At 42.8% G+C, this 27,066-nt stretch overlaps 1 protein-coding gene across 11 annotated transcripts in view; it reads right to left on the minus strand.

Annotated features, from left to right (window-relative positions):
* Positions 1–27,066, minus strand: part of afdna (afadin, adherens junction formation factor a) — a 124,731-nt gene that overhangs the window by 754 nt on the left and 96,911 nt on the right. For 4 of the 11 annotated variants that reach the window (XM_062044852.1, XM_062044855.1, XM_062044853.1 and 1 more), the window contains 16 exons: positions 19,087–19,152; positions 18,945–19,018; positions 17,377–17,495; positions 15,817–16,017; positions 15,656–15,747; positions 15,288–15,482; positions 13,105–13,231; positions 12,636–13,026; positions 12,321–12,574; positions 12,035–12,246; positions 11,439–11,618; positions 9,887–9,925; positions 9,192–9,326; positions 3,411–3,942; positions 238–322; positions 1–173 (listed from right to left, as the gene is read on the minus strand). The exon at positions 1–173 is cut by the window's left edge and continues 754 nt beyond it. In XM_062044852.1, the coding sequence (XP_061900836.1) occupies positions 17–173; positions 238–322; positions 3,411–3,942; positions 9,192–9,326; positions 9,887–9,925; positions 11,439–11,618; positions 12,035–12,246; positions 12,321–12,574; positions 12,636–13,026; positions 13,105–13,231; positions 15,288–15,482; positions 15,656–15,747; positions 15,817–16,017; positions 17,377–17,495; positions 18,945–19,018; positions 19,087–19,152 (2,859 nt within the window). In that variant the 3' untranslated portion in view covers positions 1–16. The remainder of the gene's footprint in view (positions 174–237; positions 323–3,410; positions 3,943–9,191; positions 9,327–9,886; positions 9,926–11,438; positions 11,619–12,034; positions 12,247–12,320; positions 12,575–12,635; positions 13,027–13,104; positions 13,232–15,287; positions 15,483–15,655; positions 15,748–15,816; positions 16,018–17,376; positions 17,496–18,944; positions 19,019–19,086; positions 19,153–27,066) is intronic. The other 7 variants (XM_062044861.1, XM_062044858.1, XM_062044857.1 and 4 more) reach the window with 6 other exon arrangements.

The following is a 27,066-nucleotide window of genomic DNA, read 5'->3' on the forward strand; positions in this document are numbered from 1 at the left end:
AAGTGGCCGTGGCGGCTCACTGCTTGGTGTTGAGCTCGTTCTCCAGCTCCATCAGTTTCCGAGACGCCTTGACCTTGTTGGACACCTCCTTCCCCTGAGAGAAGAGACGCTGGCGCTCCTTAAAGGTCAAACTCTCGGGAGGGGCGCCGCTGGGGATGTTCTCCTGCTCCTGACTAATAACATCATCAGCATCAATGTCACCTACAAAGAGAGTCAAATGCTGCATGACATACTCACCTCTTGGTCCATTTGTCTCTCGGGTCCTTGTAGAACTCTCCGGATCCTACAACTCCTGACGAGTTTCCAGTGTACGAGTTAAATCCTGTGGACCGACACACAACGGTTAGAACCGTGGCACACGTGACGCCGCGAGAAACCCCTGGCATACGCCTCCGTTCCTGATCAAGATTGGAGGTTTTCTTGAAAAGCAGCCAGAAGCTTCTCTGGTCCGCCGTCAACTTGAGAAAACTTTTTTGGTCCAACACAGAGCAGCCCGAGCAGAAGGAAGGAAGTTCTAGAGCAGCGTTAGGTACAATCACCCAGAAAGTGTTAAGAGAGAGCGTGTCGGTCCGAGGTCGAGGTCATGTGCTTCTAGAACCTTCTAGCTTCACATGCGACCTCAACCTTTGACCCCTACAGAAGCCTAACCACATGTCATTCCAGGAACAAAGTTCAATTCTTGGAAATAATTTGCCTAAAAACAACTTTAAATGTGTTTTTTGACGTGATGGAAGACAACACACACGTTCATGCATCCAGCTGGCAGCTTCTAGATCAGCGGGGTCAAACTCATTTTAGCTCAGGGGCCGCATGGAGGAAATCTGTGCACACTATTAAAATCATGGCATTAAAACTACAAAATAAAGACAACTTCAGATTGTTTTCTTTGTCTTACTTTGGCCAAAAATAGAACAAACACATTCTGAAAATATTATAATAAAAATATAGAATAAAATACTGGCAGCGGTAAAGTTTAAATCCATGAAGGAAAGAAGAAAGTCAATGAATGTTTATGAGTGAATACATGTAGATATGCATAACATTTTTTTCTTTTGTAGTATTTTTTTAAATTCATTAAGTAACGTTTATGACAACCTTTTTCCAAAACACAATATAGAATGTGACATATAACAGGATAATGCATACATTTATCATTTGATTTCAAAACGCTTACAAAAAAGTGGCACCCCAAAAATTTACTGAGGGATCCCATTTTTATGACTTGATGGGGTCCCTGGGACCCCATTTTGAAAATTCCTAGCGCCAACACTGATGGAGTATTGGTGCGTGCAAAACAGCAGCAGGTGGCTGTGGCCTGCGGGCCTGTTCTAATACAAATCAAATATCCCGGGGGCCAAAGTTAATTCATTCGTGGGCCAGATCCTTGACTTTGATATCACTGTTCTAGAACCTTCCAGCGTCTGAGGTTTTACACGACACTGGAACTTCTAGATCGGGTGCATTCAAATTTCTCCAGTAAGGTTTGCATACTGAAAAATGGAAATATGCATTTTGTACACTAAAGATGATAAATCTCGTTTAATGTAAGATTTGTGTTACTAAAGCTGACAAAGCTAATTAGTAGTGATGTGTTCAGTGAGTGTGTGGTACACTCACTAGCTGTATTGAAACGGCACTGATACTGTGTTGCTGTTTCATAATGGTCATGGATTAAAAAAGTCACTCCTGACTTATTTCAGAAGGAGCTGTCACTCAAAGATCAATCACATGGTTTCTTTCTTAAAGTGACACACACGGTATCACTCCTTGTGTTTCATAATGCATCACTTGATCCATCCCTACCAATTAGTCTCACATTGGGAAGCTGCCAGTGGATGACTGAGTGAAGATGAGGAAGACAAAGGAAGAAGAAAAAGAGATGCAGCCGTGTGGAAGCGCAGAAAAAAGCAATAAGACATCCAGCCAGCTGTCAGCTGAGGGTCGTCAGCCTGATGCCAACATGCACGCATTGGCAGCGAGGGATAGCAGGGGTCGGGGCTAATTAAGGTGCTGGTTAATAAGTTAGTTGTGCAGCCGAGGAGGTGCGCGCTCGACTTTTAGAACTACAAATCAAAGTCCAGCTTGTGGTTGTGTTGAAGAAGCATGGAGGCGTTCTCTTTGTCTGCCGCCATGATGGAAATATTGTAGAGCCAAACATTAAGCAGCTGATATGTTGTGTCCTTGGGCAAGACACTTCACCCTTGCTCCTGATGGGTGCTGGTTAGCGGTTTGCATGGCAGCTCCCGCCATCAGTGTGTGACTGGGTGAATGTGGAAATACTGTCAAAGCGCTTTGAGTACCTTGAAGGTAGAAAAGCGCTATACAAGTATAACCCATTTACCATTTACCATTTCTGCCAGGGTCAATCCTCTTGCATTACATTAACTGTAAAACACATTTTATTCAGCAAAGTGCTGTGGTTTCATATGAACACAGTTGAAAAGAAACATTTGAACTACCTTGAGCTCTGGAAAAAATAACTGTTGCCCAAATTACAGCATTTTTGTTTATTCTTAAATGTATTTTATTTCTTGAATGACTGATGTGCTTAGTGGCCACATGCTGTCACCATAAACACTATGTGGCTATCTTTCATGCATTTCATCATTATATGCTAGCACACTCCTGTTCTCCAACTTAACACTAATTAAAGTTGCCTGAGATGGGCCAATACAAACACTTGAGTAGTTCAAGATGTGTATTATCAGATTGGGACTTGAAGCAAAGACTAAAATAGAAGTTTATTTTAAAAGTTACATTAAGAAAATGGCACTGATTTATTGGAATGTCTGATAAATAACATGATTTAGTACACTAATCCTGTTCTAACCTAATTGATGCATCTTGGCTACCACCGGGGGGCGCCATCATTAAAGCGACAACTAATCACCACTGGGGCGGCAAAAGAAACTGTCATGGCTGCCGATGAGGTGGGATGAAAGGATGGGGGAGGGGGAGGGGGAGGGGGAGGGGGTCTTCCCTTCAGAGCAAACACCGCTAAGCAGAGACACGGTGCAGGAGGCGGTCCCAAAAGCAGGCAGCGGCGGCGAGTGACAACACCAACAGTACTGTGATTGATTGATTGATTGATTGATTGATTGATTGGCTAGGAGGGGTGTAAATCTGCAGGGAGGTGGGCCGGAATATCCATTGCTTTTTCTGTTGGCTGATTGAAGGGGAGGGAAGGATGAGGAGGAAAACAATTATAAATAAATAAATAAAAGCCCCTAACACGCTATGATTGGCTGGTGGAGAGGGCGGGGCATGACGCCTAAGAGAGACGCACACAGAGGACGAGAAGAAGAAAAAGAGGTTCTAAGATCTAGACGGACAGGCGAGTGATGGAGAGTTTTGGAGAGGGGCCACAAAGGGCGCCTGACTCCTCCCCCTCTCGCTCTCTCTGCTTCTACCTTTCAAGCCTCCTGGGGGTCCGCCGCCAGGTTTGGCGGGGAGGGGGGGCCCTGTACTGTTGGAGTTGTTGGCCGGCGGCTGGAAGGAGCTAGACAAGAAGATGCCGTCCGACATAGGGCGAGGTTTGCGTGCAGTGGGCGGCGGCTGAGGCTTGCTGCGATAGGGCGTGGCGCCGGCCGGGAGGTCGCCGTACGACTTCCGGGTCGCCGACAACTTCACCTGACCTGATTGGCCGCCACCGCTTCCTGCTTCGTCCTCGTCTTCCTCGTCGCCCGTGTAGGCCACGAACTTGGCGGTGTAGAGCGTGTCGGGGGAGGCCACCTGTGTTTTGAGGTAGGAGGTGTTTCTCTGCGGGGGCGGCGGGGGGGTGTTAGTAGGGTTGGGGGGCCCGGGGGGCTGGTAGTCCCTCGGCAGCGGGGGCCGATACAGACCGGCCGGCTCGTCCGGCGTCAGCAGCTTTCTCTCCGCTTCATCGTGCTGCCGGCGCCGCTCGGCCTCCAGGCGAGTGTAGTACTCCTCTTCCTGTCTCCTCTGGGGGGACGACAAGCTGTTAGTGCGCCTCGCTAATCACTCTTGTTGGCGCTCACCTCAATCACCTGGGAACCCCCACACTACACCCTACAGACTTCAGATGGGCATTTTCAGAATAATCTTATTAAATGTTTGGTTTTTTTACCTAATTATAGCTGGTAGAAAGAAAAAAATATTTAGATTTGGTGGGTGTCCTGATTTGATATTTATATCGGATATCAGTTTGATAACGGCTTGCATCTAAAATTTCCAATAGAAACTCTGATAAAAACAATCTTGCAGCGTGTCTACTTGTGCAAAGCTGGTCAGCCATTTAAAGAGGAACTGCACAATTTTGGAATGTTGTCCATCATTCACAGTCGAGCACACATTTTTCCTTGTTTGATGCATTCTAACTCGTAAACAAACGCCAACAAGAGTCAGCTAACAACGGAGGCAATTGGAGTTGCTCTATTGCACCTATAAAGCACTCAAATACTAAAACTTCCATTAATGTTTTATATACACACTTTAATTATACAACATAGCAGGCACATTCATAATAACATGTAATATTTACGTATTTTAATCATTTTAAGCATACTTCTTCCAACAACTATTACTAATTATGACAGACTTCATCAGAACCAACGACGACTTTTTTCAAAATATTATGATTCAGAATCTTATCTTTTTGAGACTAAATATATGGAGGATGAGCTATAAGTCTTAGAAGAAATAATCATAACACACAGGTACATAGTTTTTTTGTTGTTGTTTTGTTTAGTTTTTAAAAAAAAAAGGGTAGGCGCAAACAGGCGTCTTTTCGTGTCTTTCTTGCCATCTCCGGGTTTTAGTTGACCAACGTCTTGGTTTATGACCGGTGAGAGGTGAGAGGCATGATTTATAATCTTGAACTTTCTTTTACCAACTCAGATGCAGCAGCTCACCTGCTCAATATGTCAAAAGCTGCATAACCTAGTTACTTCTCAATGATCACGGCGCCGCTAAAAGTAGTTCCTCTGCGTTAGCGCTTATAATAACAATATCGCTAATACTTGGTTAATATTCAGTTTACGACATGTAAATGGAGTATTGTTGGCTGATTTTGGATGTTTTTAGAGAGCTTTATGGTCGCAATTGTGTACTCCCGTTAGCGCCATTGTTAGCCACCTTGTACTGGCCGTGTTTTACAAATTAGAATGCATAAAAAAGGAAAGACATGTGTTCTCTTCTCACATAGGGATTGTGAATGACAGGCAACATAAAAAAGTGCAGTTCCCCTTTAATATCTAAATGTCCTCCAATAAGTACAAGTTTGGTCTTTTCATATATTTTAATGAAGTCGGTAGGCTATAGGCTACGAGGAGCTAGCAGCCACACAACAGCTAAGCGCACAATAGCACACAAGCTAGCCGTACGTAATTAATGTCTTTAATTGAAAAATATCACAGTCTAAAACAGCACATTTGTCAACATAAACAAGTAACAAATAAATATAGTTGCATATTACTTCCACATAAAGTCTCCAAATCAAAGGCATATTAGTAAGTATGCAGTAACAAATGTATCCGCACATTCAATTTACTGAGTCATGCACTTAACTTTATGAATTATTGTAACCACTAGATGTCACCAAAAACTAATTACCACTACAATTTAATTAAAGACCGCATACATTTGTTAAAGTTTATCTACTGTATCTGTAAGTCCATTTCAGAGGGTTAATAAATAAGTTAAGAGTTTTTCAAACCTACCATTGTTCTCCAAGTAATTTCACTTGATCAATCATTTTATAACATTGTACATTACAAAATAAAGGTATGTATGATTCTTGTTGATGAGATTAATATCGGTACCGGCCAATATTCAAGGCTCCAGTATCAGTATCATATCGAAAGTGAAAAAGTTTTTTCGCGACACCCTTAATATTGGACTATGATACTAGTGGCGTGTGAGGTTCAGAGCTAAATAATGTCTGTATTCAAATTAAATAAAGAAAAATACATAAATACATGAAAAATAAAACAATGAGTATGAGCAACAAAAAAAACTATCATGCTACCAAACGTTAAAGGCCTACTGAAACCCACTACTACCGACCACGCAGTCTGATAGTTTATATATCAATGATGAAATCTTAACATTATAACACATGCCAATACGGCCGGGTTAACTTATAAAGTGACATTTAAAATTTGCCGCTAAACTTCCGGTTCGAAACGCCTCTGCGGATGACGTATGCGCGTGACGTAGCCCGGCGAACACGGGTATGCCTTCCACATTGAAGCCGATACGAAAAAGCTCTGTTTTCATTTCATAATTCCACAGTATTCTGGACATCTGTGTTCGTGAATCTGTTTCAATCATGTTCATTGCATTATGGAGAAGGAAGCCAAGCAAGCAAAGAAGAAAGTTGTCGGTGCGAAATGGACGTATTTTTCGAACGTAGTCAGCCACAACAGTACACAGCCGGCGCTTCTTTGTTTACATTCCCGAAAGATGCAGTCAAGATGGAAGAACTCGGATAACAGAGACTCTAACCAGGAGGACTTTTGATTTGGATACACAGACGCCTGTAGAGAACTGGGACAACACAGACTCTTACCAGGATTACTTTGATTTGGATGACAAAGACGCAGACGTGCTACTGTGAGTATGCAGCTTTGGCTTTTTTTTGCGTATGTACGTAACTTTTTTAAAATATATAAGCTTTATGAACCTTGGGTTAGGTGAACGGTCTTTTGGGCTGAGTGATTGTGTGTGTTGATCATGTGTTTGAATTGTATTGGCGTGTTCTATGGAGCTAGGAGCTAGCAGAGGAGCTAGGAGCTAGCATAACACGTACCGTACCTTACGTGCGCGTCACGTACGTAACTTTTTAAAAATATATAAGCTTTATGAACCTTGGGTTAGGTGAACGGTCTTTTGGGCTGAGTGATTGTGTGTGTTGATCAGGTGTTTGAATTGTATTGGCGTGTTCTATGGAGCTAGGAGCTAGCAGAGGAGCTAGGAGCTAGCATAACAAACACGCAGGTGTTATTATGCAGGATTAATTTGTGGCATATTAAATATAAGCCTGGTTGTGTTGTGGCTAATAGAGTATATATATGTCTTGTGTTTATTTACTGTTGTAGTCATTCCCAGCTGAATATCAGGTACCGTGAGTATGCAGCCTTGGCTGCTAAACATTCGATAACTTGACCGTATGTGCGCGTCACGTACGTAACTTTTTAAAAATATATAAGCTTTATGAACCTTGGGTTAGGTAAACTGTCTTTTGGGCTGAGTGATTGTGTGTGTTGATCAGGTGTTTGAATTGTATTGGCGTGTTCTATGGAGCTAGGAGCTAGCAGAGGAGCTAGGAGCTAGCATAACAAACACGCAGGTGTTTTTATGCAGGATTAATTTGTGGCATATTAAATATAAGCCTGGTTGTGTTGTGGCTAATAGAGTATATATATGTCTTGTGTTTATTTACTGTTGTAGTCATTCCCAGCTGAATATCAGGTCACCCTCGGCTCTCACAGCATCTTCCCTATCTGAATAGCTTCAACTCCCCACTAGTCCTTCACTTGCACTTTACTCATCCACAAATCTTTCATCCTCGCTCAAATTAATGGGGAAATTGTCGCTTTCTCGGTCCGAATCTCTCTCACTTCATGCGGCCATCATTGTAAACAATAGGGAACTTTGCGTATATGTTCAACTGACTACGTCACGCTACTTCCGGTAGGTGCAAGCCTTTTTTTTATCAGATACCAAAAGTTGCAATCTTTATCGTCGTTGTTCTATACTAAATCCTTTCAGCAAAAATATGGCAATATCGCGAAATGATCAAGTATGACACATAGAATAGATCTGCTATCCCCGTTTAAATAAAAAAAATTCATTTCAGTAGGCCTTTAACGACCGGCTTGGGGAATCACACTCCATTCATTGTAGCTACAGTGTATTTTTCTTTAAAGTGTTCTGTTTCTATGGCAGCTCTTTTATACAACAAACTAGTTGGACAGCGCCCTCTGCTAGTTGTTAGCAGGTAGCCCACGTAATTATTCGATTCCTTACCAATATAGAATGCCCATCTTTAGTTTGCAGTGACACACTCTGTAGCGCTAACTTGGAAGTAAAGTAGACTCCTGCGTTTACACCCACCACTGCCCCCCCCCCACTGTGTGTGTGTGTCTGTATGTGTGTCTCTAATGTGTAGCTCAATAATGCATTTCGATTTCTGGCGTTTGGAGACGCACCAGCTGCTCCGGGTGCTGTGTGTCCACCCTGACGTCACATTTGTCCTCTCGTGTTCGCTCCAAATCATGCGTGGACACGCCTGCCACGAGTGGTCCAATGTAGGAAAAAAACCTGCGCGGACTAACATGTCCCAGCTTGTCAGCGGTGAAGAATCTCAGAGGGATTTTAGTGGCAATGTCAACATGGATGACGAAGGAGGACAATGGCAGGCGTGATGTGATGTGTGCGTGTGTGTCTATGTCGGGAGGGTGGATGGTGATAACAATAATCACGAAAAACCCCTAAAACGGAAATAACTTGACGACAAACATGCTGGAGGTGAGCGCAACAACACATGAGGGGCCTGGGAGGATATGGGAAGATGACAACATGCAGTTCATATATTTCAATTGAAAGTCACACAGGTGATGTCTACACATACACACAGGTATTTTTGTTCTTAGTAAAATACATTTTCAGTGTTTCTCACTGGTCTGTAATGCGTGAGGATGGAATGATGGAATTGGTGAAAACTGTAAAAAACAGTTATTACAACATTTTTACTAAAAAAAAAATAAAACGGTCTTGCATCTTCAATACTGTTAACTGTAAACTACAGTTTTAGGCAATCAGAGGCTAGAAGAAAGTCATTTACGGGAAAGACAGTATCATAATTGAGAAATGAATATACATTAGATGATATTTTCATAAAATACTTCATAGCTTTTCTTTGTAGGTAAAAACACCTGTGTTGTTGTGGACATGTCCTCAGTGATAAACTACTGACACATTAAGAGTATCTTTGAACAACCAGCGGTCTGATGGCTGCCCAACTAACTATGATGATGATGATGATGATGGACACGGGTGTGTTTGATTTAACCACCAGGAGGACAAAAGCCATGTAAAGATGTGATCAGACCGTTGGTTGTTGAAAGAACAAAATGTGTAATTACATTGAATGTTTAGCCTGATGTTTAAAAAATGTTAAAACTCATTATCTAAATACTTTTTTGTAAAGAAAAAAATGGTATGTTTACCTTCTCCGCAGCCTCCCGCTTGGCTCGCTCTTCCTCTTTCCACCTCCTCTCCTCCTCCTGCTTCACCCGCTCTTCTGCCTCCCGTTTGCGGATTTCCTCCAGCTGCTGTTTACGCCGCCGCTCCTCGTCCTGCAACTGAACGCACGAAGCACCGTGCATGGGAAAGGGGGGGGAAGATGTCAGTGGCGCTGCGGTCACAATGTCACACATTTGCAAACAAATGTGACGTGGCGCCATAAGACATGGTGTTGATCGGTTTAACAAGTCTGCTCCTGAGGAGGGTCAGCAGCGTGCACGGCAAATACACATGCAGACCAGTGACTAGCATGCACCAGAATGACAGACACACACTGACGGATGGGTGAACCATCATGATGACGAGCGACCGCCATGCATGGAACACAACCCGCGTCCGTGTGATGCAGCCATGCAGGCACCGGCTCCGTATGCACTCAAAAGCTCACATCCACCACAATGTCTCCCGTCTGTTTTAAGTGGACAAAAAGACGGACACAAACAACAGCAGCAAGCAGCCCAGGACGGCCTGCCCCACGCTAGCAGAGACAACCACGCCAACAAAGAGAGGCGGAGACAAATCCGAAACACTTAGGTGGAAGACCCAGGCAAGAAAGAGGAAGTGAGGTGGGTTGAGGGGGAAGAAGGGAGATAGTGGGCATTAACAGAAAGAAACATACCAAGTCTAGAACAGAGATAGCTGGGACAGCAGTCTTCTGCTGCAGAAGAACAAGAGAGGACAGCGAGTGAGAGGGACAGCAGAAAGAGAGGGGGCGGGGCAAGTGCAGGAAAACGTGGAAGTGAAGGAGCAAAGAAGAGGAAGCATCAACTAGAAATTAGAAGGGAGGACATACAGAAAAGTGAAAACATCAGCTGAGGTCATTTTCTGTCATGATGACCCCGTGCCCTTTCCCACAGTGCATCAGGTCCCACCAACAGGGACCACCAGTGCTAACTTGGCACATTTCCTCAAAAAGTGGCCTGGGCCGCTGGTTTACGCAACTGCTGAGAGTACAAGGCAAGCTTTTGAAAGAAGACACCATTTGAGGAAATCCGTAAACACAGAATCAGTACAGTGGAACACGTTTATGTTGACGCCACTCGCTTTAGACAGCTAACCTTAACGTAAGCAGTTGTCGGCATAACCAAAATTAGCCATTGCTTGCACTTATACTTGCGACTTTCGACAGCGACATCTAGAGAAGGGGCGATAATAAAGGATTCTTGTTTTTGCATTTTGTAAATATTTTTATTTAGAGTCTTCTGTTTTACTATTTTACAATCTTATCTACTGGTATTAGAGTTGCTACTGTAAAATGGCATTGTAAGTCTCAAATGCAAAGATGATAAAGCCTTCACAAAACAACAAATATTTCTTCTGGTGGCTAATAATCCAAAACAAAAATTAAATAGGTGCATTATTTTGTTGTGGTTGTGGATTCCAGATTAACACTGCCATGCTTTTATTTTGAAGATTATTTTACACTGAATCCACGTGCAAATTTTGATGCCATATAACTAGACAGTACTGTGGTTATGTTGTGGTGTGTGGTACAACACTACAACACATGTCGACAGAAACAAACCAATTTATTCCAGAAATGACCCCTTTGGTTCTCAAGTGCTTGAGCCAGTGCCAAGGGTGACGTCAAATGCAAAAAATGTATTAAAATATGACACCGATTTTACGTGAATCAGCATTCGGTAGTACAGATCAACTTCGATTGGTGCCTATGAGCGTACCGAATTTGGTACCCATCCTTACATCTCGTAGTAGTAATGCTGCCTGCCTGAGCCAATCAGTGACCACGATACTGAACAGCACTGTCCTATTGGTTTGGTCTCATCTAGCGCCAATACTACTCATTTAGTTTAACCCTTGTTATGCTTGAAAATTATTTATTTGGGACAGAAAATATTTTATGTCAGAAGAAGAAGTGGAGCAGGACTTGATGAATTGGTCAACATAAGCGGGTCCCACTGTATAAGCGAAACAATAAACAAAGTTCGTTAGGAGTGAGACATCTCATTGGCAGCCAGGCAAGCTGCCATCCAGCCCCCCAGCCAATCGAATTGAAGCAGCTGAGCATGGCAAAGCAATGACAGAAGCATGTTGCTGATGCACAAACATGTGTTTTGTGTCCTCTTCCCCATTACTGTAGCTCAACCACAAGTCAATACAAGCTTTTTTCTTTTAAAAATACTACAGCCCCCACACCCATCTCCACTCACTCTGGCTCTCTTCTCGGCCTCCAGCCTCTGCATGATCATCATGGTGTCCACATCCTCGTCATCCTCCTCCTCCTCGTCCTCGTCGCTCTGCTTGGACTCCTGCAAACGCTTCTGAAACTGCCACTCGAGCATCAGCTTCCTCAGGCGGTCGCTCTCCTCTGCCGTCCGCTCCGGCTTGCCCTGGAAGGTGAAACACTCCCAATGACTTTGTAAGTAGGGGTAGGAATATCGAATTAGATATTATATATTGTGACAGTTTGACAATGATATCGTCATTACGTGGCAACTGATAGAGTGGACAACTGCATCAACAATCTCTATATCTGATACTGCCCCACCCCTACTTGCTTTGTATTTCCACATATTAACAACAACTAAGTGTGAGGCGAAATGTAATTTGCATATTTGGTCATGACGCATGTGCTTTGTATTGTATTGTTATGATCGCTGAGGGTGAGACAAAAAATTAGCGAAAAACGAAGATGCTTAGAAACACTGTTCTTGGGGGAAGGGCTTACAACAGAACCTGCAGCTCGTTGAGAAGAGCATTACGTTTTTTTCATGTTAAAGTCCTTAAATTGTGTCCCGTAACTAACTTGAAGCTCCTGGATCTCTTTGTCCAAGAGATCGACGATGTGAAGCTGCTGTTGCTTCTCGGCCTTCTCACGAGCATCCCTCTTCCAGGGGTCCGGAGAGAGGCTGTCGCTGGTCAGCTCCTCCTTGCTGATGGTGATATACTGAAGGTCTCGCCTCTCGATGGTGCGAGGCTGTTGCTGTGGTAGAAGATCTCTGATCACCGTGTCCATGCCTGCGGCCGCAATGCACACAGCAGAAAGGTTTTAAAAACTTGGATTAGTGTTCCAGAGGAGGCAGACGTGCTACCTTTGGGGTTGGAGATACTGGCAGCGGGAGGGACTGATGAGCGAGGAAGGCTGGCCAGCTTCTCCGGTCTGGAGGGAGGAAGCTGAGGCTGCGAGGGGGCGTAGGCTTGAGCTGGACCCATGGAGGCTGGAGGGGGCTGATGGTGGTGAGGAGGAGGCGGCATGGTTCCTCCGTTGTTGTGAGGCTGGACGGGCATGACAGGGTTAGCCCTGATCTGACCCAACTTCCGCTCCTGCTCTCTCCTCTTTCTCTCCCTGTAGTAAATCATCATCAACATTATAATCATCCAAAAAGTAAACAAGACATGTTTAGTACCTCTCCTCTTCCAGACGAGCTTTCTCCTTCTCATACCAACGTTGTTGCTCCTCACGCTTTTTGCGGTCAGCTGCTTGTTGGGCCGACGCAGAGGGCGGCGGCGGCAGGGGCAGCTCAGTTTGCGGTTCGTAGGGGTCGTAGGCATCAGGGTAAGGCGCGGGCGGTGGTGGAGGGGGAGGTGGCAGGTCGGAACGGGATGGCGGCTGGACCGAGTGCGGTGGCACTGAGTGAGGAGCGTTGGGCGTCTTCCACCGACCGGGCCCTGTCTTCTGGTTCTTGCCAGAGGACGTGGAGGAGTTTGAGAAGTTAAGGTGTTCCTGGCTAGATGTTGACGACTCCAACGAGGACGAAACCTGCTGCTGCGGCCCCCAGTGGTCTGGTCCTCCGACACCTGAAGTCACACAAAACGCTATCAGAACATCCAGAAGAGAACCTGAACCCAAGTCGGCTGTTGATCCAACTTTCTTACCTGGTGGTCCCCTCTGGTAGTCCATGTCTCGGTGCTGGTATTCCTGCTGGTAGTGCTGCTGCATGCGCTCATCTGGCCTCATAAGTCCAGGGGGAGGGTACATGTCCTCCTGGGAGTGGTTGACCCGCTAGAAGACCATTAAATAAATCGTAAAGCATCTGTATACACCTACAACACTTGGTGGAGTTGAATTATAGAATGGCAAACAATTCAAGAAATGTACTAATATATTCCGTTCTGAGAAACAGTCTAAACTTAGTAATTACAAAGTACAGCAAAGAATCTTGAACTTTGATGATAAATCAGGTATAAGCAACCATCTACAATCGGTATATATGCATTTGTTCATGTGGATTATAACTCCTTGATTACTTTGAATTCATTGACGATTATTTATTATGAATATATTTATGTTACAGATAAAATACAGGAGGTGAACAAAAGTATTAGTACAACTTTGAAATGGAGAAGGTGTAAGATTCATCTGACTCCTTTTTGGACATGTTGAATTTTGTGTGATTTCTAGGTGCAGTCAAGGCGTTGAGGGGATCTGGTTTGGTGGCTGCAGGATTAGGTCTCTGCTTTTTGCAGATGATGTGGTCCTGATGGCTTCATCTGGCCAGGATTTTCAGCTCTCGCTGGATCGGTTCGCAGCTGAGTGTGAAGCGACTGGGATGAGAATCAGCACCTCCAAGTCCATGGTTCTCGCCCGGAAAAGGGTGGAGTGCCATCTCCGGGTTGCGGAGGAGACCCTGCCCCAAGTGGAGGAGTTCAAGTACCTTGGAGTCTTGTTCACGAGTGAGGGAAGAGTGGATCGTGAGATCGACAGGCGGATCGGTGCGGCGTCTTTAGTAATGCGGACGCTGTATCGATCCGTTGTGGTGAAGAAGGAGCTGAGCCGGAAGGCAAAGCTCTCAATTTACCGGTCGATCTACGTTCCCATCCTCACCTATGGTCATGAGCTTTGGGTTATGACCGAAAGGACAAGATCACGGGTACAAGCGGCCGAAATGAGTTTCCTCCGCCGGGTGGCGGGGCTCTCCCTTAGAGATAGGGTGAGAAGCTCTGCCATCCAGGGGGAGCTCAAAGTAAAGCCGCTGCTCCTCCACATCGAGAGGAGCCAGTTGAGGTGGTTCGGGCATCTGGTCAGGATGCCACCCGAACGCCTCCCTAGGGAGGTGTTTGAGCACGTCCGACCGGTAGGAGGCCACGGGGAAGACCCAGGACACGTTGGGAAGACTATGTCTCCCGGCTGGCCTGGGAACGCCTCGGGATCCCCCGGGAAGAGCTGGACGAAGTGTCTGGGGAGAGGGAAGTCTGGGTTTCCCTGCTTAGGCTGCTGCCCCCGCGACCCGACCTCGGATAAGCGGAAGAAGATGGATGGAGGAATTTTGTGTGACAGTGTAAATTTGTGCTGTCTTATTGTGTAATCTTGTTTCCATGTTCGAAATAAACAAACATACATAGTCAGATATAAACAGTTCATACATAACTACAGTCAGTGGCCTTTCTGGCTTTAATGGCATCCAAGTCCGAAATTGCTGAGCTCTCTCAGCTTTAATAAGGTCGCCCAATCAAGAAAACTTTTTAGAGTATGTCCTTCGAGCTCTGCACAAAACGGCGAGAAAAAGAAGTAAAAGTTGGCTTGGACTCCTTTGCGACATCTACCTCTGGGGAGCGGCATCTTGAATCTTTTCGCTTAAGTTTACGGTCTTTAATGATTTAAAAAGTGCTAAAAACAACTTTATAAAAAGTCTGCTGTTCTTAAGTCAATATTTTATTTTCTAGTATCCATAAAATCGATTAATTATCTTTTAAATCAATGTTAAATTGATATATATCTTCTGGAAGGCCAACAAGCCGAGCACAAATTGATTGTCTTCGATTTTGGCAATATAAATCGATCTATCGTTAAACACCTACATACAAATCTTAGCCTAACACATTACTGTGTGCTAAGTACAAACAGGTACACATTTTTTATTTCCTCTCATCTTTGCGTCATCTCCTAGAACATACCGTCCTGGGCAATTGCCCAGGTGGCCAATATCTTCTATCTTATAGATTCCGATATATTTACATACATATAACAGAGAGCTACATACCAAAGATAGTATAAAAAAATATATTCACACATACACATATATAGATACAAAATCCTGTCCAAGTAAGGTGTTATTTACCTGCATGCTGTTGTGGATGTTGTCCACTGTGGGGAGCCGTTCTCTGTCCTCCATGCCATGCCAGTGCTGCGAGGCGCCTGGCCCGGAACCTACCACACGATCCTGGCTTTTGGATGCTGGGATGGTAAAGTACTCCCTGGTGTAGGTCTGAGTGGGGATGGGGTAAGCCTCCGGACGCGGTGGTGAAGGCTCATCCTGACAGCAACAAAAGGAAACGACTCACCACTTTACAGTTTGAGCTTGATGAAAAAAATGTTTTTCTTATTTGAGCTCAAGAGCATTGGCGTGAGAGTGGCACTCTATGCTCTTCTAAACTGCAGGAATTCCTCACAAGGACATCGCTGGCCACGACCTGAAGAGGCACTTACGTCAGCGCACAGGTTGCCGGTGGAGACGGATGTGATCTTGGTGCCAGGACCGCCGGGATAGACTGGTTTTACTGCGGGACTCTGGCCCTGATCTAATGAGGGACAGTGTGTCTACTGTAAAAGAGTCTCAACACAAAGAGCATAAAAAAATTAAAACATACTGGCCACATTGGGACTGGAGCGGTGGTCTGCCCGGTTCTTGAGAAGCCGATCCTCCCCGCTCATCTTCTTTGGTTCTGGATAAGAGTCCCAGCTGGGCTGCGGACTCTCTGGAGAGCCGTTCTGCCCAGAGTTGTTGTACAACTCGAAACCTTCGCTCTTTGGACGCATCTTGCCGTTCTTTTCGCGACCTCTGTCTGATGCTGAACGTTAAGAGATGAAAAGGGAGTGATGCTGTTAGTGGCTGATACACTCACAAAGATTCTAAATGCTGACTAAACTTTATCAGGACTTTATGAAGACATACGTATAAATCCTAGGTCTTTATCTTCCCAGTGCACAAAGCAAGGCCCATAAAGGTCTCCTTGCATGAGTAACATTAATAATCTATCAATAAATTTGTTAATCGGATAAAACACTTTATAGCCTCAATGCTTATTTTAGGGAGAAAGTTGAAATAAACTATTTTTCTGCTTGTCATAACCTTTATACTTATTTTTCTAATAAATGCACACCATCAACACGGCACCTTTAACATGTGTGCATTAAAAATAATAATTCAAAAAAACCCTCTCCACTGTTTTCCGCCACACATCACGGCTCTCATGTGTGCTCTATTGCAGCGGCGGTGCGGAAACTATGTTTAAGTATTTAAAGTTGTGAGCACGCCATCCGGTCCGGATTTTATACATTCTAGTATACCCTCAAATGGTTATTCGAAGCAACAAAATATAAATTGAAGATTTATCTAATCGAATCAATCAATTAACTGCCCTAGAAAATCCACCCCCCCCCAGATGAATTAGACCAACGATGGTGGGTCACATGACCAACATCAGTTACCTGTGATCTACAGACACACCTCACAATCTTGTAGAAGAATGGAATCTGTTCTAGCTGCAAAGACTACACATTGTCTGCACTTTTCACTTCCGGTTGCTAAAACGGGCTCCCTTTACTTGTCCATATTGCGTAATACCATATTACATTCCTGAACAAGTCTTTAACTTCCTCTGTGGTTTATTTCAAATCTTAAAAGTGCTTTAATAAAGTGTCTTTTTGTAGAATGCTTTCCAAAAGAGACATATTGTGTGTCACTCCCTGCCAGCTGGTTTCCTTTCACTATTAGAAATGAAGAGAAGCTCTTTAACGTCGTGTCAGACCGCACACCAGTCTGTGCAGCGATCTTCTTTAATGAGTGGAGGGTCACATTCCAACTGGAGCCAGACGACCGGTAAACCGGCTGCCCTGAACGAGCACGGCGTTCCAGAGAGACTACAGAGCTTCAGTGTGTGCTGGCTCTCCCTCGGGCGCTTTATTACTTTAACCTGCAGCCCAATTCAGCGCAATTTAAGGCCGTGTTGCGCTGACAAGCCCATCATTGTCACAGCTGTAAGGAGACTTCCCGCTTCTTAAAACACACTTACGTGCAAAAAAACAGTACGACCTTGTCATCACTTTATAACAATAAAAGTGACCCACCATTGTAAACATTATGGTGAATGCTAAGTTTTAAGCATTTAAACATTATGCAAAAAGCAGACATTAAGCGGTGGGCTCACCTCGAGGCATCATGGGGCTGGGCTGGTTAAGGAGCGTGGCCAGGCCGTGGTAAATGGCGCCTTGCTTGGCCACCTCCAGAGTCACCACCGATCCCGTCCTGGTCATCAGCTCAGCCGCCCTGGAGTTGTACAGCGACCATGAAAAACAAATATTTGCCAATGACATGGGAGGAAGAGGACTAACTGGATTTGAAAATGCATGCATTAATGCTGCATTTTGAGGAAACCCCTTTGTGAGAAATTTCAGACCTTAAACATGACAAAAATGAGTGCGCAAGTGCGTTCGCACTGAAACGTACAGTAAAATGCAGTGCACTATTGTATTGTTTGGCCCGCAAAAGGTTGGCTTCTCAAATGTATTACTTATTCATACTAACCCCTTTTAAGCTCACACAATCATTAATAACATGTCCACAAGGTTAACTAGTTGCCATCTATCCATGTTATTTGTACTAATTAACGGAACTTTATTATTTACCGTATTTTTCGGAGTATAAGTCGCACCAGTGTATAAGTCGCACCTGCCGAAAATGCATAATAAAGAAGGAAAAAAACATATATAAGTCGCACTGGAGTTTGCGTTTTTTAAATAAAACTTGGTTAAAAGATTTCAGTTTAAGTACTTTTTGAAAATGTATAATTTTGGTCACAATAACCATAATAGGAAATGTTCATACCGTAACATCCCTAGTGGATTCCCATTAGCTGTGGCCTTGCAATAAATGTTTTATATTTAACAAATCAGATTCGACTATGAAAATCCTTATTGAAGACAGCCCTATTGTACAGTACTCACTTTTGTTGCAATCATTTCAATGGACAGTAAGTACATATACACTGTTATAAAAGCTCCACACTGATTACTTTACATTCTAACAAATTGCCTTTTATTCTGTGTTGTCCCATGAAAACATAACACAATATTTTCAGAAATGTGAGGGATGCACTCAGTTTTGTGAGGTACTGTACTATATTTTGAAAATAATAGAATGAGAATATCCATAGGCATGTACTGTAATATACATATTAACGTGTATTCCATTTGAGACACAGCCACTACTGTAATTCACTCAACAACGCCATGCCATGGTCATGGAAGACACACTATAAGCAATTAACTAAACACTATACCTATTTGTAGTCATTGAATGTACAATATATTTCCAGACTGTTTCAAGATATCATCTACGCATTGAAAGTTATTTAATAGCTTATTACGGCTCTCCATGTGTGAAGGAATGTGTAAATACAGCAGAAAGATTGAAAGCAGAGACACTAAAAGAGGGTTTTATGTGACAAAACAAAGTGTTTTTTTGTTTTTAACAACAATAAACATTTAGAAAGACTTTCCCACGCCTGAGGTTTTAAGGCTGTGGTCATCATGTCACGTCACCATTACATTTTACTTCTCCACACACAGTTTCATACATTTTTCTTCCTATTTTCCAGTGCCCACAAAGAAGCAAAGTGTGGTTTGAAGGAGACATTTTTCTCCTGGGTGTGACTCACGTCAGCTCATTGCTGGATGTGCTCTTGTTATGTGAATGCCGAGCATTCGTTTTTTTTACCTCTCCTGCGACAGACCGACCAGGCTGCGGCCGTCCACGCTCAGCAGCTGGTCTCCTGCTGCCAGACGTCCGTCCTGTGAAAAAGACACAGAGGGTCAGTTTATGCTCTCCAGCATGGGTTGAATATCAATGTGATACCGACCATATCGGCGGCGCCTCCTTTGACCACAGACTTGATGTAGATGCCCAGTTTCTCCTGGCCGGCGCCCTGCAAGATAACCCACCCAAACAATATGAAACAGCGCCACCTTCTGATTCCCTCAAGGCAAAATTCCACAAGAAGTTCCTGGAAGTTTGATAGTGAACAAAGCAGCGCTGGATTGCTTTCATGAGCTGTGAGTATCTTTTATGTGAGGTAACAAGTTCAACCACACATCAGAGTCAACAACTTTAAGACTTTTCTCTTATTTGTTTGGCCCTGGAAACAAAACTATCTGTTATTTAGTCAGGAGGTTCCAAAGAAGATCAGCATGACATGTTGTTCAAAACAATTAAACTAAATGCTTGGACGCCACATAGCGGGATCACCATTTAAACAATAAGCTGTTTTTGTTACATCACCACATTGTCTTTCCCATCTTAAAAAGTGTATCTGTGTGTGTGTCATAAGACAACCAGAACATTTCCGAATTAAAAAGCTTGGTGCACGCAATGCAGCCGGACATGAAGTGGCGTCAAGTCTATAAAGGGCTTCATAAAATAAAATACAAATCTAATTGCTGCCATTCGTCAAAGCTGCAGACATTGCAGCGAGTGTGCAGGTCTTGTAAAACGGGTCAGCATCACTACAAACTACAAACACTACACTACACTTAACCTTTTACTCAATCTTGTTAGGGGTAGGGAGCATTTTTGCGATCTGGGTGTTAAGTTAAAGGCCTACTGAAACCCACTACTACCGACCACGCAGTCTGATAGTTTATATATCAATGATGAAATCTTAACATTGCAACACATGCCAATACGGCCGGGTTAACTTATAAAGTGCAATTTTAAATTTCCCGCTAAACTTCCGGTTGAAAACTTTTGCAATTTGTTTAATGAACAATGAAGACTGCAAAGAAGAAAATTGTGTGTGGGATTAGCGGCGGACTACAGCAACACAACCAGGAAGACTTTGACTCGGATAGCAGACGCGCTAGCCGACGCTAGCCACCGCTAGGCACCGCTAGCCACCGACCGCACGGATGATCGTGGTGAAGTCCTTCGTCCTTCCGTCGATCGCTGGAACGCAGGTGAGCACGGGTGTTGATGAGCAGATGAGGGCTGGCTGGCGTAGGTGGAGCGCTAATGTTTTTATCATAGCTCTGTGATGTCCCGTTACTAAGTTAGCTTCAATGGCGTCGTTAGCAACAGCATTTTTAAGGTTCGCCAAGCTGGAAAGCATTAACCGTGTATTTACATGTCCCTGGTTTAATAGTATTGTTGATCTTCGGTCTATCCTTCCAGTCAGGGATTTATTTATTTTGTTTCTATATGCAGTTAAGCACGATGCTATCACGTTAGCTCCGTAGCTAAGTTAGCTTCAATGGCGTCGTTAGCAACAGCATTTTTAAGCTTCGCCAGGCTGGAAAGCATTAACCGTGTATTTTCATGTCCCTGGTTTAATAGTATTGTTGATCTTCTGTCTATCCTTCCAGTCAGGGATTTATTTATTTTGTTTCTATATGCAGTTAAGCACGATGCTATCACGTTAGCTCCGTAGCTAAAGTGTTTCGTCGATGTATTGTCGTGGAGATAAAAGTCACTGTGAATGTCCATTTCGCGTTCTCGACTCTCATTTTCAAGAGGATATAGTATCCGAGGTGGTTTAAAATACAAATCCGTGATCCACAATAGAAAAAGGAGAGAGTGTGGAATCCAATGAGCCAGCTTGTACCTAAGTTACGGTCAGAGCGAAAAAAGATATGTCTTGCATTGCATTCTAGTCCTTCACTCTAACGTTCCTCATCCACGAATCTTTCATCCTCGCTCAAATTAATTGGGGGTAATCGTTGCTTTCTCGGTCCGAATCTCTCTCGCTGCTGGTGTAAACAATAGGAAAATATGAGCAGTCCTTCCTCCGGTGTCGTCACGCTACTTCCGGTAGGGGCAAGGCTTTTTTTTATCAGAGACCAAAAGTTGCGAACTTTATCGTCGTCGTTCTATACTAAATCCTTTCAGCAAAAATACGGCAATATCGCGAAATGATCAAGTATGACACATAGAATGGATCTGCTATCCCCGTTTAAATAAAAAAAAAATCATTTCAGTAGGCCTCTAATGTGCTTCTTACGGGTTGAGAATTATTGAACAAACTTTGACGCTGAGATACATTTTGACACACTAATGCTGCATTCAGGGAACTTGTGGAAAGTCGGAAATGTCCCACTTGGAGTTGTGTAGAAAAGGACAAAATACCTACTGCACACTCGTGTTTGGGTGGGGACAGGAAAGCAAGCCCAAATAAGCAACCACACGTTCAAAGACAAGCTCAAAATCATTTGACAACCTTAAAATATATCTAGTACCGTATTTTTCGGAGTATAAGTCGCTCCGGAGTATAAGTCGCACCGGCCGAAAATGCATAATAAAGAAGGGAAAAAACATATATAAGTCGCACAGGAGTATAAGTCGCATTTTTGGGGGAAATTTATTTGATAAAACCCAACACCAACAATAGATATTTGAAAGGCAATTTAAAATAAATAAAGAATAGTGAACAACAGGCTGAATAAGTGTACGTTATATGACGCACAATTAACCAACTGAGAACGTGCCTGGTATGTTAAGGTAACATATTATGGTAAAAGTAATTCAAATAACTATAACATATAGAACATGCTATACGTTTACCAAACAATCTGTCACTCCTAATCGCTAAATCCCATGAAATCTTATACGTCTAGTCTCTTACGTGAATGAGCTAAATGATATTATTTGATATTTTACAGTAATGTGTTAATAATTTCACACATAAGTCGCTCCTGAGTATAAGTCGCACCCTATGAAAAAAACTAACTTATAGTCCGAAAAATACGGTATAGAATTGTAGAACTTGACATATTTTACTTACTTAAGCCTTATTTTTAATGAGCAAATTACTGTTCGGGTGTAAAGCTCTAATAATGAAAAGTTCAGGGTCAAACTGTCAGTATCATTAACTGTACAGGCAAGGTTTCAAATAATATTTTAACATTCACTTCAAAGTGTTAAGGCCTAGGGCACAATTAGGACACCACTTGCACTGCATAGTTTACGTTCAGGCACGTAAAGTGACTATATATAGTTATATTTGCACATACGTCCCACTTAGAGTTCTCCCGACACCAATATTTTGGTACCAAAATGTACATCTAACCCTAGCCCTATTTTAACTCTGTTCGATACTTTACAAAATAAAGAGGACCACAAAAAATGTCATTGTTGGCTTCATTTTAACAGTACATTTTATGATAAAACGTATTATTAAAACATATGTTTCTTATTCACATACTGTGTGAATGTGAGTGTGAATGTTGTCTGTCTATCTGTATTGGCCCTGCGATGAGGTTGCGACTTGTCCATGGTGTACCCTGCCTTCTGCCCGTGTGCAGCTGAGATAGGCTCCAGCTCCCCCCGCAACTCCGTAGGGGACAAGCGGTAGGAAATGGATGGATGGATTTTTCTTACTGCACCCAATAAACAATTTTAAAAGACTGGTATTAAAATTAAAAGGCACATTACACATGGGCTTTTTTATTGCACGCAAAAAACAGTTTACTATTATTTTACATATTAGATATAGCCTGCAATAATCTAGAAATAGGTTAGAATAGAATAAAAAGCTTTATTGACATTGTAATAAATGCTTCATGATTAATGGTTGCCAATTTTAATCTGTGCCTTAAGACAAATACAATCATTAGTAAATATTGAAAACAATAAGGCCACACAGACAAAACAAGTAGCAGGTAAAGCACACATTGTTTAGGATAAAACACAAATGAAAGAGTGGGAATTTGTTAGACAATTCAGTCAATTCACTTGCATTACGGTAGTTTACGTTACGTGGGCGGTGGGCAGTAGCTGTTTGAACATCTTTGTATCTATATGTGCACAGGGGAAGCTGTTAACTATATTACCTGCCACTCTATAAACTCCTTGTGCAGATCTGAATATTTGTTGTGTTAACCTAAGTTTAAAGAAAAGGCGATAACGCTATATTGACACATTTGGCGAGGCATGTTTTAAAGCAGCACCGCGCTTTAGTGTTTAAACCAAAATCCTTATTGTTTTGTAACCCAAATACCTCCATATTGCCTTTCACACAACCTTTTTATTAACCAGTAGAATTGCTGTTTTTTTGGTCATTATTTCTTGTGACACTTTTTTCTGCTTGTATGCGCTCAGTGTGTGCATTTTGACACACAAATGCGTCAAAACGTGAACAAGGCTCAGAGGTGCTAATGTGTATTGCTTGGATTCAAAATGACGTAGTGTCCGGCTCACGTCCGGCTCATTGAATACGCGTGGTAGTAAAGCCAGCGTCTGTTCTCAATTGGTACTAGCCGCCATTTAGCCTTCCTCGAAGAAAAACGCCCTATGCTTGCGTTGTTTTGGGCTGTACGAACCGTTTAAATCGCTAAAAGGATAAACGTATCTTCAGAGTTGCTGTAATCAAGACGGTCGGAAGAGTGCAAAATTTTAAGAAAGACGACAACATAAGTACCACACATTCCAGTACAAGGGAGCAGAGCCGAATAATGTATGAGTTTGCGGTGACCACTGCTTTTGTTTGATATACTTTTAACGTTTAGTATTTCCCATTTATTTACCAAGTATATTATCTTGATATTATTCGTATTTCTTAAAACACATTTTTGCTACAAGTGTTTCGTAAAGCACCAACTAGGCAAGTCTACATAAAATAAAAAAATATGAGCAAAACCTAAAAGAGTTCAGCTTTTACCAAAGGGAACGATCATAAATGAAGCTTTCAGAGTCAGGGCGTGGACTTTGGCGTGGTTTGTTTTCCCATGGTGCAAAGGATTTGGCCCGGACATGACGTGAAGGTAAATACATATTTAATTTTAACACTCAAAAAAGGAACAAACAAAAGGCGCTCACAGTGGAGGCACAAAACTTAACGCAGGGAACAAAAACTTGGACTATGCATAACTATGAACATGGCAAAACAAAAGACACTAACTGTGGCATAAATAAACACAACTTACTTGCGGAAGCAAAGAGCAGCATGAACGATGGTATCAAGAGTGTCAGGGGTGTATCGAGAGTGTGATGTTGCCAGGCTGATTGCCTGGCAACTACGGGCTTAAATAGTGAAGACATGATTAAAGACAGGTGCGTGAGTTGTGAGGACAGGTGAAAACTAATGGGTTGCTATGGTGACAAAACAAGAGTGCACAATGAGCCCAAACGTGGAACAGGTGAAACTAATGGGTAACCATGGAAACAAGACAAGGGAGTGAAAAAGAAGGAACTAAAAAGAGTCCAAAAACCAAGCAGAACATAACTTAAACATAACATGATCCCAGACTTGACATTCAGCACATACACAATGTTGACATCTATAGTTATATTTTGATAAAGATGGGGAAAAATGTGTACTCGTAAACGGCGCTTGCAACACCAAAGGCAGTCAACAAACATGGCAGTAGACAAAGTTAAATCATGAAATGCAACCTTAGCTGAGCAAAAACGATGCATGTTCATCCGGGAGAGTCTTGATACCAATTTCCTTGACCCAGCCACACACAAAGAAGTTGTAGACCTCCATGTTTTTCCAAGTTTTCATCTGTTGTGTTGTGTAGAATCAGAATGACGTCTGGATCACACAATAGTTCGATATGTTTGAATACTTCACTGACTAATAATTCTTTATCACTCGACAAATCTTTGTTTTTTAATAAAGTATAGGGATCTATTACATTGCATAGTTGGATTTTTTGCTCATATCTGCTTTTTGCAGGAAGCTATAAACCCCTTGTGTACTCGGAGAGTGCATGACCATCATAGCTTGGTTGACCACCACTGGTTTTCACTTCCGGGAAGAAATTGCTTAAATGATACAAGCAATTCTTTGTTGTATTGTTAAGGCAATTCATGACATCCTGTAACTGCCGGACGAGGTCTTTGAATTAGGTGGAAATAGTGAAAACTAGTTTAAACAATTACTTTAATGTTGGCTGGTGATAAAGACAAAACAATATCACGTCTAAGATGGAAGTATGGTCTTTTGCATTCATTACAAGTTATTAATTACTGCATATTAAATGTAACAGTTACTTGGCTGACTTCTCTGAGTGAACAATGTGAACATACATTCATCAGCTGCTAACTAACTGACCTACAATGTTCCGATTGTCTGCCTCTAAGTCTGTGCATGTGTGTGTGTGTGCGCGTGTGTGAGTTGCCTGCAATAAGGAGGCTGGCATGAATTTCCTGTGTGTGACATTAAGTTGAGGATGACAATAAATCATTGTGATCGTTTCATATCTTATGTGCATTACAGTGGACTTTTAAGAGTCAGACACTAAAAACTAGAGGAATTCCCTCAACCACCACGATACGCTCACAGGGATTTTTGATGAGTTTAAATAATTTTTAAGGATAATCACGGGGGACACAAGGAGGCTTAATGAAGGTGAGAAATAGATTATTAGCAGACATTCCACAGAATCTGTGTAAAAGCATGTTAAAATTCATGCACGCACGCACATACAAGAAAGTTGGGCAATCTGGGGCAGCTTGGCGCCGGATCTTTAAGGTGTCCTGATACCGGAAATGAAGCGCAACTTTTAGCTGCCAGGCCTGTGGTGTATTATTATTGTTTTCAGTGAAACAATTTGAGGTAATGACTTGTGTCAGCTGACACTTTGTAGGCCGTCTGAAGGAGTCATTGCCCGAAACGCACGTTGAGGTGAAGCAGACCAAACAGAAATGTTGGCACAAGTCAAACAAATTCCTGCGTTAAGCCTCAGTGTTTGCAAATGCTTTGTGGGTTCACCTGATTCATCAAGTCTTTGCACAAAGCACCGGTGTCACGATATAAAGTCATGAAGCGAATGCAAAGCATAGTCCTGCTTATAATTTAAATACATATTTGTCTATTTGTGGTAAAACAGGAGCATGTTTGTACCTGAAGGCTTTTTAGCTATTTTCCTGACTTTGGCTATGAGCAATTAGCCACACCCAATGTTACCACATCTGAGAGGACACAAAACCCATAACCTACACTTGTAATTCCTGTGAAACTAATGAAAATAACAGCAGGGCAAAGTAAACCTAAAATAAACATACCCAGAGCAAACGTGCACAATTTTAGGGCTTTCGCATCGCAGGAAATGCGACTTGAGTGAACACCATACATCCCCTGATTGTTGCTGACCTCACGAGGAAGGGGACGGCCATTGTTCCACATGTCCAGTCAACAAACAAACACACACTTTAAATACACAAATTGAGCATTTGAGGTTACACGTGCAGTATTTCTCTGCCTTCTATTGTGTGACCAATGCAGAATCTCATCAATTGAACACTGTTGCATGGATTTCAATCATATTTAATAAGCCCACAAATCTCATTCAGCAACCATGCAGGTTCCACTACGACAACATTCATAAAGTAACAAAGGGGGAGCCAATGTGTTGCATGCACAGTGAACACTCAAGAAACTACTACTAATAAACAAATGAATCAATTTTAAAAGTGCACATATGCTGTGTGCACATTGGTTTAACCATTAGCAGAGCAGCCGTTAAAGCAAACAGACAACCCAGAAGGCCATTAAACCTGCGAACTATCAACATGCACATCTGTGCTTCATTCAAGCAACACAGCTACACTTTCACTCTTTACTCGTTTAAAAGGACCAGTTGTGTCACACACCTACCTGGTCTTTCTTGCCCACCACTGAGAACCACATGCTGCGCCTGCTGCTTGTGAAGACCAGTTTACACTGGGTCGTCCCGATTGGGACGCGTACTTATCCCAGACGCTACTGCAACTTGCTAGCATGCACCGACAAGTCCAAAAGCTCTCAGTAAGGAAGAAAAAAAATCAATATTTAAAGCTGAGCTTGAGCAGACACAAGTCAAACACCTGTGAAAACAGGAGGCAGTAATGCTATAGGCTATGTAAA

This window comes from Entelurus aequoreus, linkage group LG04 (genome assembly GCF_033978785.1).
Source record: "Entelurus aequoreus isolate RoL-2023_Sb linkage group LG04, RoL_Eaeq_v1.1, whole genome shotgun sequence".
Lineage (NCBI taxonomy): Eukaryota > Metazoa > Chordata > Actinopteri > Syngnathiformes > Syngnathidae > Entelurus > Entelurus aequoreus.